The 16,761-nt window shown below is 41.7% G+C and overlaps 1 protein-coding gene across 1 annotated transcript; it reads left to right on the forward strand.

The window, feature by feature from the left end:
- Nucleotides 1-353: 353 nt before the first annotated feature.
- GLYAT (glycine-N-acyltransferase) lies at nt 354-13,630 on the forward strand. The gene is made up of 5 exons (XM_019655967.1): nt 354-431; nt 2,637-2,744; nt 9,311-9,437; nt 10,921-11,092; nt 13,228-13,630. Exons 1-5 carry the CDS (start codon nt 354-356, stop codon nt 13,628-13,630), a joined length of 888 nt encoding a protein of 295 aa, XP_019511512.1.
- Nucleotides 13,631-16,761: the final 3,131 nt, after the last annotated feature.

Here is a 16,761-nt window from a genome sequence, read left to right on the forward strand (position 1 = left end):
GGCCCTCATATGTGGGATCCAAACCGGGGCCCTCTGGCGTCCCAAGCCAGCTCTTAACCATCGCGCCACTCGGCCGGCCCAGAACCTGCTACTCTTGTTTCTCGGTGTCTTCAATAAGTGGTCACCTCACATATGCAGTGGTGCCCTGTAAACTCCTGTCCTTCACTGTAAGGCTAGAAATCTAGAATGACACTACTTTTTCTCCCTCTCCCAAGGCAGTTATTTGACAAGTGGGCCGATGTATCTCATGTTCCTTCTAAGATTCAGGTAAAGGCGTGTGGATCTAGTTCTTACTGGTTCTCTACTTCTTGGCTGTTTCTTGGTACTCTCTCTAGGCTCAAATACCTGCCAAGATGCTCCACTTGCAGGGTCCACAGATGCTGCAGATGCTAGAAAAATCCTTGAGGAAGAGCCTCCCTGAGTCCTTAAAGGTGAGAGTGGGACAATCTCAGGAAAACAGAGGGTTGCACCTTTGTGTGGGAGGGGGGGAAGGAGAATGGGCTTCACTGAGCACCTTTTCTGTGGTGGGAATTCATGTATGCTGCATCTCATTTAGCTCACCTCATCTCTTTGCAGGGGAGGTTTGTTGTGCTCATGTCCCTGAAGAGGAGAAAGGTCTCAGTAATGTAACTTGCCTAATATTGTTAAATGGCTAAACACTGTTCTCTGTAGCCTCAAAAACATTTTCTTGTTTGCTTCTAAAAATACTTCACAATAACACTGGAAATTCTCCCATATTTCTCTTTACAACGTAGATGTAAGGACATAGTAATTTTTAAACATTTCTGCCTGTTGAGAGCTTAAGCACCATGTATCTTCTTGGAACATGTCATGGGTCAAATCCTATTTCATTGAAATCCAAAAGACCACATATTAGCCATGAAATATGTGGACCTAGAAATGATCATATATGATTCATCATTACATTGCAACAATATTTTTTGCAAAGAGACTGGTTTTATGCATAGTTTGATTTATTTTTATTAAATTTATTGGGTTCATATTAACTCTTAAGTCTCTCTCTTTTTCCATCTATGTAATTTCCAGATTTATATCTTTGATATCACTAATTCTTTCCTTTATCTGGTCAGCTCTATTTTCTAAGCTCACTAGTTCATTCTTTATGTTTTTTATTGAGTTCTTCAGCTCCAGAATTTCTGTTGGTCCTTTATTACAGTTTCAAGCTTTTGGTAAACTATTGATTTTGTTCATTGATTTTGTTTCTGATTTCATTAAACTTCCTATCTGAGTTTTCTTGCACCTCATTGAGTTCTTTTAGAACTGCAATCTTGAAATCTCTGTCATTTAAGTCACATATTTCCATGTCTTTAAGTTTCATCAATCCCCTGAATGTTATAAATAAAAAAATAAATCAAAATATGCATAGAGCTATGTCAGAAACATGGCTGCATAATTTGTTTATAGGATGCCTGGGCAATCAGAACTTAAGCCAGGCACTTGCATTACAAAAAGAAAAGCCAACAGTCAAGTCTTACACTACCATGAACTTTTAAAGGGATAGTTGCTTTCGGTCATAAGATAAATAATTTCTGGGGCTCTAAAATACAGCATGAAGACTATAGTTAATAATAGTTTCTATAGTACTTGAAATTTGCTAAGGGAGTACATTTTAAGCATTCTCACCATAAAATAAAAACAAAAAATCACTATGTGAGGTGATAGATGTGCTAATTAATCTGATTGTGGTGATCATTTCACATGATATATGCATATCAAATCATCATGTTGTACATTTTAATATGGCTAAAATTATATAATGTATAGAACCTTATTATAATTGGAGGGGAGTAAAGGGACATCAATGTTGAGACAGGTGAAGGTGGATTTGACTATAAAGGGGTAGTTCTAAGGGAGATCTTCGTGGCAATTCTGTGTCCTGACTGTGGAGGTGGTTATAAGAATCTATTGGGTAAAATGTCATATGACTATATATACACATTGTTGTACTGATGTCAATTTCCTAGTTTTGAATTTGTACTATAGCTACTTCAGATTTACTACTGGGGAAAATTGGGTGAGATTATGTACTACTTTCTTTGCTACTTTCTTTGTGCTATCTTTGCTACTTCATGTGAATAAATAAAAAAATTATAAAATTAATGTTGGTGGATTCCATTGCATAGAATGCCACACAGTCATTAAAATCATTTTTATTTATTGAAAAAGAAATACAAGTAGAATGCACTTATTCAATGGGGAAAAACGTTTCAAAATCACATGTATCTGAAATTTTTCATTTTATAAAATTGTTTTTGTGTGTATATGAATAAAAGGAAATCTATTAAAATATTTTTTGCCTTTTTCTAAATTGAAGTATAACTGGCATACGACATTACATTAGTTACAGGTGTATTAAATTCTATAATAGGAGAGTTCATGAATTTTATTTATAAATTTTATTGCTTTGAATATTTTACCACATGAATATTTTTGAAAGATGTATATATATATATGTGGGCAAAAAACTAGACTTAACAATTGGTTGACAGAAATGGTCATTAGATACCTTCCAATTAAAAAATTCCATGATTTCATAGAAATCCTCATCCTATCAAACAGCACTTCGTCATCCTTTCCTAATCTACTTACCTTCCCACTTTCTTGGGATGCTGCAGGTTTATGGGACCGTTTTCCACATGAAACAAGGAAACCCATTCAAGCTAATGGCCCTGGTGGACAAGTGGCCTGATTTTAATACACTGGTCATCCGCCCTCAGGAGCAGGTAAGCTGCCTGATGATGTGGCATGAATACGTTTCTACTTGCTATGCATCTACCGAGCACCTGGCAATGTGGTAGACTCAGGGGATACAGAAATGAATCACAGTGACGATGAACAAATCCTCATGCTCACAAAGTCCTCAGCCTGGAGAAGAATATAGGTAAGACCACAGATAAATTACAGCATGAGTTGAAATGTGCAGCAACAGAAATGAACAAAATAAAGAAGTAGCACAGGCAGAAAGCTTATTAAAATTATATATGGTACATTTTCATACTCATTAAATTTTGTTTGTTTGTTTTTCAAGACAGGACCCCAAACAGCATCCTGCTGATGCTAAGACCAAAAACTTTGTTATTTCTTGCATCCAGTTGTTGGGAAGAGAGGCAACCAATGGAAGGTTGTGCTAATTTAAGATTATGTTGATGGCATAGACAAAAGACTGATCTTTTGTTAAAGATATTAAGGAAACATTCTCCAGGATAGACACCTATATTGTAAAAAATCAGACTCTAGTTCTATTTTTAACGGTTAACCTAAGGGGAAAAATATTTCTTACCTTTTAGAAACACCAAGCTTGAAACTACACCAACTCATTAACATGAACACAACTTCTCATTGTGACACTCTCTTCCCATTGAGAGACTGCATGGTATTTTAACCTTCTGTCATTAATAAAGCCAATAAAACAGGGCATTAAAAAAAACTATATGTGAGGATTCCAATCAAGATGGTGGAGTAGGTAAATGCTGTGCTTACCTTCTCTCACGGCCACATCAAAATTACAACCAAACCATGGAACAACCATCATTGAGAATTGCCTGAAGTCTAGCTGAACCAAAGCCCTATAACTACAGACATACAGAAGAAGCCACATTGAGACTTGTAGGAGGGGCAGAAGCATGAAACTGGCTGGTCCCACACTCGTGTGTGACCATTAAAAATCAGGAGGAATATCTCAGCTATGGAGGTCCCCCCTCGAGGAGAAAGGGGTCCTGGTGCCACACCAGTATCACCAGCCCAGGGTTTCAGTGCTGGAGAGAGAGGTTCCCATGATTTCTGGTTGTGGAAACCAGCAGAGCTTATGGCTGAGTGAGACAAGGTCAGCTTCACTCCCAGGTGCTCCTCTTAAAGGGACCACACACGAACTTGCTCACTGATGGATTCACTCACTCTGAGCTCCGGCACTTGGGCAGCAGCTCAAAAGGCAACATATGGGGAGGAACTGAGTTGTCTGGCCTCAGGGTGAAGGCTGGAGGGGCAGCTTTCTCTTTAAGAGAGGAGCTGGTGGAAGCCATTGTTTCTTTGTTGAGCCCTCCTCCATCCCGGCACGCAGCCACAGGCAGCCACCATATTTGAGTCTCCCTCAACCAGGGTAATACTGTTCATTCACCCTGATTCCCTGAGATCCTGCCCCACTCAGCTTTTAGGAACACCCAAGCCACTTCTAGTGGGTTTTTAGTACAAACTGCCTGCCTTGGCTCATGCTGCAGACATTCCTAAAGTCTCTCAAAGATTCACAAACCCAGACAAGCAGCATCTAGCCTCCACATGTCTCTTACCTCTTGCTGAGCAGCCCAAGCCCAGCACTAGCAGCAGCTGGCCTTGGTTGTGTCTTGGCTTCTTGAGGCACCTGCAAGCCCAGGACAGGTGGTGGCCATCTTCAGATTGCTTTGTGGCTCATGCCAGGTGGCCCAGAGCAGATCACAGGCTATGACTGGACTTGGCCTGCAGCAGGTCCCCTCCCAGGAGGCCCTGAGACTGGTATGTCCAGTGGCCAGATTTGAACCAGGCAGGAGCATCACCCAGCCACTTCCAAGGATGATACACCCAAAGGCCAGACTGGGTAGGCATCAGAGTCCTGCTAAAGCAAATCCTGCTCTGTAGGGTCAGCCCCTGTACAACATCTCCTCCACTGTTGTCATGGCCAGTCCTCACAACCAATGAGCCCAAGGGTTGTTCTCTCCTATTGATGTGCAAACAGCAATCAAGGCTCAACTACAAGAGTAGGGCACACACAACCCACAAAAGGGACACACCTGGAGCACCCAGCTCTGGTGACGGGGCCCCCACTGGGCCCCACAGGATGCCTGCTACATAAGGCCACTTTGTGAAGACTGGAAGACATAGCAGCCCTACATAATACATAGAAACAAACACAGGGAGATAGTCAAAATGGGGAAACAAAGAAACATGTCCCAAATGAAAGGCAGAACAAAGCTCCAGAAAAAGAACTAAACAAAATGAAGTCAAGTAATCTACCAGATGCAGAGTTCAAACTCCTGGTTATAAGGATGCTCAATGATCTCAGGGAGAACTTCAACAAAAAGATAGGAAACATAAAAATGGAGATAGAACATTAAAAAACAGTCAGAAATAAAGAATACAATAACTAAAATGAAGAGTACATTACAGGGAATCAACAGTAGATTAGATGAAGCAGAGGATAAAATCAGTGATTTGAAAGACAAGGTAGTAGAAAACACCCAATCAGAACAGCAAAGAGAATCCAAAAAAATGAGGATATTTTAAGGGGCCTCTGAGACAAAATCAAGTGTACCAACATTCACATCATTAGGGTACCAGAAGAAGAAGAGAGAGCACAAGAAGTTGAAAACCTATTTGAAGAAATAATGACTGAAAACTTCCCTAACTTGACAAAGGAAATGGATATTCAAGCCCAGGAAGTGCAGAGAGTTCCAAGCAAAATGAACTCAAAGAGGCCCACACCAAGATATATCATAATTAAAATGCCAAAGGACAAAGAAAGAACCTAAAAAGCAGCAACAAAAAAGCAGTTAGTTACCTACAAGGGAGCTCCCCTTAGACTGTCAGCTGATTTCTCAACAGAAACTTTGTAGGCCAGAAAGGATTGATACAAAATATTCAAAGTCATGAAAACAAGGTTCTACAACCAAGATTACTTTATCCAGAAAAACTATCATTTACAATCGAAGGACAAATAGAGCTTCCCAGACAAGAAAAAGCTAAAGGAGTTCATCACCACCAAACCAGTATTACAAGAACTCTTAGAAGGACTTCTTTAAGATGAGAAAAAAAAAAGATAAAAAGTGAATAATAAAATGACAATAACTACATATCTATTACTTTAAATGTAAATGGATTAAATACTCCAATCAAAAGACATAGGGTATATTTCTATAACCAACAATGTTGTAAAGATCATGTAAGGTGTCAGATGGGCACTGGACTTATCAGGGGGATCACATCACAGACTGTAGATGCCAGACCAATGCACTATACACCTGAAGAGCTGAAGTAGAATAATATTGAATGTCAACTATAACTAAATATTATAGGTGTATATATAGTCATGAGATGTGGAGTACAACATAGGGAAGATAGCCAATGGTATTGTAACAGCTATATAAGATGTCAGAAGGGTGGTAGCTTGCAGGGTGGGTTATCATTTTATGAGGGGTTTAAATGTCTAACTATTACATTGCTTTGTATACCTGAAACTAATTAAAAAAAAAAGACATAGGGTAGCTGAGTGGATAAGAAAACAAGATCCATACATACTCTGCCTACAAGACTCACTTCAGATCCAAAGACACACAAAGACTGAAACTAAAGGGATACAAAGATATTTCATGAAGAAGAAAAAAGCTAGAGTAGCAGTACTTACACCAGACAAAATAGATTTTAAATATATATTTTTTTAAATTGGGGAATTGGGGGATGGGAACAGTGCTGGGGAATTGGGGGAAGGGGAACAGACAAGTTGCTGGCCTTTTGTTCTTCAGTCTAGTTGTGGAGGACGTTGCTTCACTGGCCCAAGTTGGCACCATCATTGCGCTCTTCCTGGGTGAGGCAGATCAGTCGCTGGCTTCTGGACGGCCGCTCACTGCGGCTGCTGGCCGCTCACGCTGGCTGCTGGCTACACACGGTAGCCTATGGCAACCCACTGCAGCAGGGGCAGCAGCCCACGCCGTCACCGTCGACTCACAGCAGCTCAGCTACAGGTTGAGCTGTTGTTCAGCATCTTAGCTGTGGAGGGCAGTGTCACTGGCCCTCATACGGTAACCCATGGCAACCCACTGCAGCAGGGGCTGCAGCCCACGCTGTCACCAGCGACTCATGGCAGCCCAGCTGTTGTTCAGCATCTTAGCTATAGAGGCTGGTGTCACTGGCCCTTATATGTGGGATCCGAACTGGGGCCCTCTGGCATCCCAAGCCAGCTCTTAACCGCCGCTCCACTTGGCCAGCCCCAGACAAAATAGACTTTAAAACAAGGGCTATAAGAAGAGATGATGAAGGACCTAGCAATCCCACTTCTGGGTATTTATCTGAAGAAACCCAAAATGCTACTATGAGGGGACGTATTCATCCATACGTCCATTGCAGCATTGTTTACAATAGCCAAGATATCAAAGCAATCTGGGTGTCCTTGAATGAATGAATGGGTAAAGAAGATGTGGTAAGTATATACAACAGAATATTACTAAGCCATTAAAAAGAATGAAATGTTGCCATCTGGGACAACATGGATGAACTTAGAGGGTACTGTGCTGAGTATAGTAAGTCAGGCAGTGGAAGACAAATATCACATGATTTCCCTTATAAGTGGAACCTAACAAACAAAATAAACAAACAAATGAAACAGAAACAAATTCATAGATACAGAGAATATTTTGATGGGAGGGGGCTTGCAGGTATGTAATAACAGGGGAATGGATTAAGAAGAACAAACTGATTGTTACACAGTAGTCATAGTGATGTAGGGTATAGCATAAGGAATATAGTCAATAATATTGTAATAACTATGTCAGTGTGGGAGCAAGTGAGGCGGGCCTCAGATGGCCTGCATTGCTGAATCCATGAGGGACAAAAGCTGGTGAAGGGTGCAGGGGTCCACAACAGCTGTGCTGGCCACTGGTTTCTTCAGTGGCAGAAGCTGCTGGGTTTGTCCGTAGAGCTGGTTAGTCGGATCCACAGATTGCTCCCACTATATGGCCACAACTAGTAGCCCCCACTTTTCTTTCTTGTTTCAGCCATCTCTATTCATCTCAGCTTTGCCAGACTGGGTGGTTTGAAACAGAACGGAGACATCTTGGGTAAAAGGTTGAGGAAGCCGGTCACTCACCCTGCTTTTCTGTTCCTGGCGAGGGGAACTCTTTCTGCCTGGGTCCTTCTCTCTTGGTGCTGAGCCAGGCTGGCTTGGTGGGTGGGATGATACGGGCTAAATGAAGCTGTCTTCCTTCTCTTTTTGTGGAGTTGTTCTCACGTTTCTTTCTTCTACAGTGTTGCTAAAGTTTTTAAAGTGGACTCCAGAGTTCTCCCAGACCTGTTCTTGTTCATAAATAGCTAATTGGTGATCTATGTAGGGCGGGGGGTGGGGTGGGGGGCGAAGACTGGAGTCTTTTACACTGTCATTTGGGTGACATTACTCTTAAAAATAAAGTTTAATCGGCACTATTTTTGCTGAATAGGAAGTGTATTTTTCTTTAATATTTTCCAGATATCATATAGAAAGAAAGCTTTCTGATTCTGTACTGCTTGAAACCATTTTTTCCTATTATCTATTCTTGTATCTTCAAATAATGCCATGTTGGGTTTGATAATTTTACTGGATATATTTGAATATGTTTTTACTTGCTTGTTTGATTAAACTCTAGTTTGTTTAACAATAGAAAGATTTAAAAAACTAAAAATGAAAGCACATATGGTTCGTCATCCTTTTCTTTGGTTTCATCACTTATTGATAGATATTCTAATTCCGTTACCTGTATCAGTTTTTTTTTTTTTTAGATTTTTATTAGGGAATTGGGGGATGGGAACAGTGCTGGGGAATTGGGGGAAGGGGAACAGACAAGTTGCTGTCGTTTTGTTCTTCAGTCTAGTTGTGGAGGATGTTGCTTCACTGGCCCAAGTTGGCACCATCATTGCGCTCTTCACGGGTGAGGCAGATCAGTCGCCGGCTTCTGGACGGCCGCTCACGCTGGCTGCTGGCCGCTCACGCTGGCTGCTGGCTGCACACGGTAGCCCATGGCAACCCACTGCCACAAGGGCTGCAGCCTCCGCCGTCGCCAGCGACTCACGGCAGCCCAGCTCCAGGTTGAGCTGTTGTTCAGCATCTTAGCTGTGGAGGGCAGTGTCACTGGCCCTCATATGTGGGATCCGAACCGGGGCCCTCTGGTGTCCCAAGCCAGTTCTTAACCATCGCGCCACTCGGCCGGCCCCTGTATCAGTTTTTAAAAAGACATGTTTGTAGCCCACATGTTCTAAAAGTCTTTGCATTAGAGCAAGATTTATTTTTTTGGCCAAAATTTTTACTGGTCATTTTACTTCTCTACTTGAGTTTTATAGAAGTATAGAAAAAGAATAGTTTTTTTCAAGACAGTTTTCATTATTATTGAATCAGTAATTTTTTTACTTGACCTCATAATATAAATAATTCCTAAATAAAGGCAACACACCTACAGAAAAAAAAAGCTAATATTTTAGTATTTTAAAATATTATAGTATAATGGAACACTGAAAACCACTAAGGCAATCATGGAATACAAATATTTTTGGTTGATTCTATTTTTCTTAACCCAAACAGGAGATGACAGATGACCTTGATCACTACACCAATACTTACCAAATCTACTCCAAGGACCCCAAGAACTGTCAGGAATTCCTTGGCTCACCAGAAGTCATCAACTGGAAACAACATTTGCAGATTCAAAGTAAGAGCACTGAGCTGTGTTCCAGCTGCTGAGATCTCCCATGTCTGTATCTGTAGGGTGACTTTTCATGTTGAATAACACCCGTCCATTCCACGTATCTTTACTCCAAGCCCCAGACACTCAGCCTGCTGTTCTCTTTCTCTCAGCTGCCACCACCTCCAAGGTGAATTAGAACTTGCGAACAGCAATGTATGGGGTTTACAAAGGAAATCAGAAGTAATCTCATTTCTTAATAGCTAAGGACTCGTGATTTATTCTCCAGGATCTATTAGCAAGCGTGACTCTGGGAGCAGAGCTTCACCTCTGTCTCATCTCTGTTTTACCATTCTGTCATATTTACAACAGAGGAATTCAGTGGTTAAGAATATCTCTCTGGAGTTAAACTAGCTGAGATTGTAACCTCGTTGGACCTCTTACTAGTTGTGTGATTTAGGGCAACTAACAATCTCTCTGTGGATCAGTTCCTTATGGTTAAAAATGAGGATTCCAATAGCACTCAAAACATAGAGAGGTTTAAAGATTCAATGAGGGCCAGCCGGGTGGCTCAGTTGGTTAAGAGCTCGCTCAAGGGTGCAAGCTCTGAGCAACAGCGGTTTGAGCTGAGCTGCCGCTGAGCTGCCAACAGGTGGCAGGATGTCTCAGCTAAAAAAAAGTAAAAATAAAAACAAAACATAAAAATTCAATGAGATCTTGAGTAAGTACTTAGCACTCACTCTGTCTGGTTTTATCAGTTAGGTTTTCAAACCATCCCAACACAGTGGCTTAAAACAGCAATCATTTATTAGCTCACAATTTTGTGGCTAAGAAATTTGAACTGGACTCAGCTGGGTGATTTTTCAGTTAGTCTCTCCTAGATTCACCCATGTGGCTGCAGTCAGCTGGAGGTTTGTATGAGCTGGTAGGACTCAGCTAGTCAGAGTCCCCAGCCTGGCTGTTGATGCTAGCTTTGTTTCTGCTGGCTATTGACTGTGCTAATGTAAGTGGATTGGGCAATGTATAGATTTCACAGCGTTCTTGAGAACAGAAAGAGAAGGGAAAACTCAGTGTACAGTCACATGTCAAGCTTCTTATTAAATCACATTTGCTACTGTTCCCTTGGCCAAAACAAATGTCATGGTTCAGCCCAGAGTCAATTCAGGAGGAGAAATAAGGATAGTGAGGAAAGAACAAACTGGAATCATTATAGCAATGAACTACTGCACGGAGTACATAGAATTGTTCAATAAATTAGGCAATCACATTTATACCTCATCTCCTTTGATAGTCATAACTAGACTGTGATGTTTTCAGGAATTATAGTCTTATTCCAACTTTAAATTTTAAAAAATGGAGAGATTTAACCATTATCCTGTAAAGGCCAAGTCATGGTTGAACACGAGTTTTGAGGACTCTAAACCCACAAACTTTCCAACTCCTGAGCAGCTTGTCCCAGACATTGAAATGAACAGTGACAGCTCATATTATTCCTGTTTTCTTTATCCAGGTTTACAGTCCAACCTGGATGACGTGATAAAAAATCTTGTAGCTATTAAATTGTGCAAGGTCAAGCAAACACAATGCAACCTCTATATGGCTTATCAGACAGCAAAGGAATTATTTCCTTCTATGGTGGATGCAGAGACGTTACCCCTCCCTGGTGGCAAACATAATTTCATGTAAGTGTGACAGAAGCCGCGTTGCACCCCCTCGTATCTCTCAGTACCGCAGGCGTCCATGTGTTTATTTGGTAGGACTGCTGCCAAAAAATCATCACAAACTGGGGTGGCTTAAAACCACAGAAATTCTTTCTCTCACAGTTCTAGAGGCCAGATGTCTGAAGTCAAGATGTCGGCAAGCCCGTGTTCCCTTCAAAGCCTCTAAGAGAGAATCCTTACTTGCCTCTTCCAGCTTCTGGTGGCTCTAAGCATTCCTTGGCTTGTGGCTTCATCACCCTAGCCTCTGTTTTTGCTCTCACATGGCTTTCTCCCACGTATGTGTGTCTTCCCTTCTGTCTGTGACAAGGATTGTCATTGGATTTAAAGCCCACTAGATAATCCCGGATGATTTCATGTCGAGATCCTTAATTTATTTACATCTACAAAGACCCTTTTTGAAATAAGGTCACATTTTCAGGTTCAAGGTGGATATATCTCTTGAGAGGACACACCATTCAGCACACTATACCAACTTCTCCAGCTTTTGATTGGATTTCTGATAATCCATTTTCTGCAAAGCAGCCAGAGTAAACTTTCTTTTAAAAATGTATTTATAACATGTCCCTCCCTCCTTAAAAGTCTCTAGTACTTCCCATCTCACTGTGAAATAATTCTGAACTCTTTCATGGCCCTGTAAGAGCCTATCTTATCTTTTAGGCCTATCTTCTCTTGTTTACTCCCCAACGATGTTGGCCTTCATCCTGGTCAATCACAGCAAACCCAGGCCCTTTGAGTCAGCTTTTTTCTTTGCCTAAAATGTCTTGCCCCACCCTCATGCATTCTTTACACACATGACTTCTTTTGCTATTCAGGACTTCTCAAATGTCATCTTACCAGAAAGTACTGGTTACACCACCTACCTAATGTCACTTCCCAGTTATTTGCCACTCATGACCCAGTTTTGTGTTCTTCATAGCACTTGGCCTTATTTGAAATGAGCTAACTTAGTTAACTTACATACTTATTTGATGTTTGCACTCTTCCCAACCACCCCTGGGGCAGGCATTCTCCCTGACAGATCCTCAACAGCTAGAATGGTGCCTAGTATACAGTAGGTGCTTAATAAATGTGTTCAGTGAATGCACAGAACAAAACATTTCCAATAAAGATAATTTCAACAAGTGATGTATTTTCCCCCACTGGTGTCTAGTCTAACATTGAAGAAAATAAAAAACTGATGGCAGAGATTTGATGTGGAGATGCCCAATCCCACGGCCCTCTGTGTGCCAATATGCCTGGAAAATCTTTATTCACCTTGAATTGCACATTACACCTGAAAAGCACCTCCAAATCTATCATCTCATTTGATTCTCTTGTCCACCCCATGAGATAGATAAGGTAGGTGTTATTATCCCCCTTTTCCTGACCAAAAACAGGCTCAGATGATGAAATACTCGTAGCTCATTCAGGTCACGGTGATGGTTAAGGCATAATAATCGGGGCTTGAGTCGCCTTCTGGTTCCACTTTGTGGGCCCTTTCAAGGACATTCCCCAAAGCCTCAGATTTCGGGGTTCTTACCCAGGGGGCTGCCTGTGTTCCACATCACTGCCCCCCTCTGGACTGCTGCTTTCCCCGTGGCCAAGGGCCCTCTGACATCTGCATTCTAAGCTTCCATGCTTCTCAGCTCTGGCTTTACAGCTTGCTAGCACGTGCTTTGGAGCATGCATTTGTTTTCTCCAAAACTTTTTCCTTCTATGTAAAATGGATAAGAACACCTGCCCTATCTAGCTAGGAAGGTTATGGCAAAGGCCAAATGAAACAATTGCTGCTAATTTCAGTGGGGTGCTTACTATCTGCCAGGTACTGGTTCTAAGCACCTACATCCACTGGCTCATTTAAGCCTCACAGTGATTCTATGAGGGAAGTGTGATTCTCATCCCCATTTATTAGCTGAGGAAATAAAGGAAGTGAGAGGTGATGTAATCATCCCCAAATCCCCCAAGTAGTCAGATGATAAACCCAGGCAGCCTGGCTGCAGAGCCCACGCCCTTGAATTTGCCCCATTTGCCTCTCAGGACAATATGCAGGGAAACAAATATAATACTTCAGAGTGTGTGTAATATTATGGGCTGTTCTTGCCCCTTGTTTCCAATAGCAACCAAGAGATGTTTAAATTCTCATCCCTGGATGTCACCCACGCTGCCCTGGTGAATAAATTCTGGCATTTTGGTGGCAATGAGCGCAGCAAGAGATTCATCGAGCGCTGTATCCGGACCTTCCCCAGCTTCTGTCTGCTGGGGCCCGAGGGGACCCCCATGTCATGGACCCTGATGGACCAGACAGGAGAGCTGCGAATGGGAGGCACCGTGCCTGAGTACCGAGGACAGAGTCTCATCTATCATGTCATCTGTGCTCAGCTCCAGGCTCTGGACAAATTCGGCTTCCCCATGTATTGCCATGTGGATAAGGCCAACCACACCATGAAAAAAATTAACTTAAAAGTGCAGAGTGTCCCCATGTCCTGTGACTGGAACCAGTGGAAATGTGTGCCTTGTTGAAGCAGCCCTGAGCACAAGACAATGTGGGGTGGGCTGGGCATATGGCCGGAAGAGCACATGGGTGGATGGAGAGAAAAAATAAATTGTAGTCAGTGGTAATGGAGTGGTCTCTGAGCTCTGGGGAAGCAGTGATGGATGATGAACAAGGCAGACTCAATCTCTGCCTTCACATACCTCACAGACTTCCCTTCGTTTCTTTGGTTATGAAGCGAACCAGGCACTGTTGCTGCCCAGCTGGCACGTCTCTGTCACACTTTATTATTAATTGCTTTTCTATGTTGTTCTTCCTGGAACTCTTGCTTGTTGACCTTTGCCAGTTTGCCAGGGGGTGGTGATATTTTGTGGGTTCTATGATTTTCCCCTCTGGCTTTTGCATGGTATTTTTGTTGGCATTCGTTTTTTTGTTTGTTTTTGACAGGAGAGAGGCCTGTTTTCTGACCAGGTCTTTGCAAGATCATCCTTTCCCAGGTCACTTCTTAAGCCTTATATTATAATCACATGAAATATATTACGCGGGCACACACACACACACACACACACACAAACACTATAGCTTGAGAGTATTATGCAAATGAATTAAGTCAGACAAAGAAAGACAAATACTATAGGATTTAATTCATATGTGGAATATAAAAGAACAAATCAACAAATCAAACAGAACTCATAGACCAGCGGTTCTCAACCTACCTAATGCCGTGACCCCTTAATACAGTTCCTCATGTTGTGGTGACCCCCAACCATAAAATTATTTTCATTGCTACTGTTATGAATCATAATGTAAATATCTTTTTGTTTTCCGATGGTCTTAGGCGACTCCTGTAAAAGGGTCATTCGACCCCCAAAGGGGCCGCGACCCACAGGTTGAGAACCGCTGTCCTAGACGCAGACAACAGATTGGTGGTTATCAGAGGGGAAGTGGGTAGGAGGGCAAAATGGGTAAATAAACTGGGTCAATTATATGGTGACAGATGGACACTAGACCTTTGGTGGTGAACATGCTGTAGTGTATACAGATGTCAAATTATAATGTTGTACACCTGAAACATATACGAGGTCTGACAATTAAGTTCATTAACTCATCCTAAAAAAAGTGCTACATACCTCATTGCTGAATATCACTACAGTCCCCTTCAGAGTACTCCCCTTAGGAAGCTATGCACTGATGCCAGCGCCTAGTCCACCCTTCAAAGCAATTTTAGAACTCTTTTTCTGGAATGGCTATCAGAGCTGTCATTGTGTTACGCTTGATATCCTGAATGTCATCGAAATGTCTTCCTTTTAATATTTCCTTTATCTTCAGGTAAAGAAAGAAGTCATTGCGGACCAGATCACGTGACTAGAGAGGGTGTTCCAATACAGTTACTTGTTTACTGGCTAAAAATTCCCTCACAGACAGTGCCGTGTGAGCTGGTGTATTGTCATGATACAAGAGCCATGAATTGTTGGTGGAAAGTTCAGGTCGTTTTCATCTCTTTCACGCATCCTTTTCAACACTTCCAAATAGTAAACTTGGTTAACTGTTTGTCCAGTTGGTACAAATTCATAATGAATAATCCCTCTGATATCAAAAAAGGTTAGCAACATCATTGCAACAAGTTTGCAAACTTAATTGTCAGACCTTCGTAATGTTATAAACCAATGTTACCTCAATGAAAAAAGGGGCGAGGAGCGGTGGGGTTCCGGGGGAGAGAGAGAATATGAGTGTTCAGTGAGAGAACTGCATGGTAGAATTCACACATACCGGAAACATTTGCTGAGCGCAATGCTAGGCACTGTGCTGGTTAATATATTGGGTTGTCGGAAAAGTCATGATGCATTTTTGCAACGAAAAACAGAAAAAATACGTAGTGACATTTCCGCCAACCCAATACAATGGTGAACAAAACCTACAATTCCTAACTGTACAGATCTGGTAAATAAATCACCTAAGGAATGGAGGTCACAAGTGCAACCCCATAAATAAAAGTATTCTTAGAAATGGCAGTCTTATAAAAGAAAAAGTGAAAATAGCTATGAATTCGTACGAGATAGAATCTCAATTTACTTGAGGAGGTTGCAGGAGGCTCCTCCTAGAACTACAGGTGGAAGGATGTTCTAGGCAATGGTATTGGAAAGGACTCAGGGTTTTAAGAGTCTTGGTTTTACCCTGAAGTGGCCATGACTCATCAGGTTAGTTACTGAAACCCCTAAACCACTGTCTTACCTATCTTACAGATGGGTTCACAAGCAAAAGACATACTTTCTGTCAGAGTGTTTTGTAACCTATGTCTTTTAAATCTTATTTCTTAAAGTAAATGCCAGTAAGAAACCCTGGACCCCTTCCTAAAACTACATGGTATGTAGGGGACCTGGACAGGTCTGAAAATGACATTACCTGCTGGCAAATTGACAACTTCTCCTCCTCAATGTCACACCCTTCCCACTCACTCCCATCCCCACCTGAAACTCTCTTTTCCCAGTCTCTTTTAACTGCCATATCTTCAAAAGAACCAACTGTTCAAAGCCATTCTCCAGGGCTTCTCCTGTCATGGGATCTTTCCAAATATGCCCAATTTGAAAATGATTTCTCTCTCCTCTGAACTCCTTCAGTACTTTACCCATACTTTTCCAAGGGACCAAATACTGTGTAGTCTACCTTATTTCAAACAGTTTTTGCACAGTTCCTGGCATAGGGAGACAAATGACTTCAAAGGAAGGGGTATCTTGCTCCTTGATAGCCAAAAGCTGATGCTGTGAAGGGAAAACCCATGGTGACTTTGAATTAAGGTTAAGCAGATGAGAAGGGCTCTGATGAGGACATTTCCTTTCTTTTCTTTCTTAAAATTCGTTTTAGGTGTACAAAACAATGTAATAGTTAGACATTTACACCCCTCACAAAGTGAAACCCCCCTCCTCCAATCTGCTACCCCTCTGACAGTGTGTATAGCTGTCACAATTCCATTGACTCTATTCCCTATGCTGTCCTCCACATCCTGTGATGATATATATATATATATATATATATATATATATATATATATATATAATTATAGTTATCTTCAGGTGTAAAGTGCAGTGGTCAGGCATCTACACAGCCCATTTCCTTTCTTAATGCTGGAGTTAAAGAAGTTCATTTATTTTTACCCACTTTG

The sequence above is a fragment of the Hipposideros armiger genome, unplaced genomic scaffold (assembly GCF_001890085.2).
Source record: "Hipposideros armiger isolate ML-2016 unplaced genomic scaffold, ASM189008v1 scaffold_253, whole genome shotgun sequence".
NCBI classification, from domain to species: domain Eukaryota; kingdom Metazoa; phylum Chordata; class Mammalia; order Chiroptera; family Hipposideridae; genus Hipposideros; species Hipposideros armiger.

Bases quoted from the DNA above. Each gene is read 5' to 3' on its own strand.
- GLYAT (XM_019655967.1), top strand. From the start codon at position 354: ATGCTCCACTTGCAGGGTCCACAGATGCTGCAGATGCTAGAAAAATCC. The intron at 432-2,636 runs GTGAGAGTGGGA...GGGATGCTGCAG, and splicing joins GCCTCCCTGAGTCCTTAAAG to GTTTATGGGACCGTTTTCCA. The intron at 9,438-10,920 runs GTAAGAGCACTG...TTCTTTATCCAG, and splicing joins ACAACATTTGCAGATTCAAA to GTTTACAGTCCAACCTGGAT.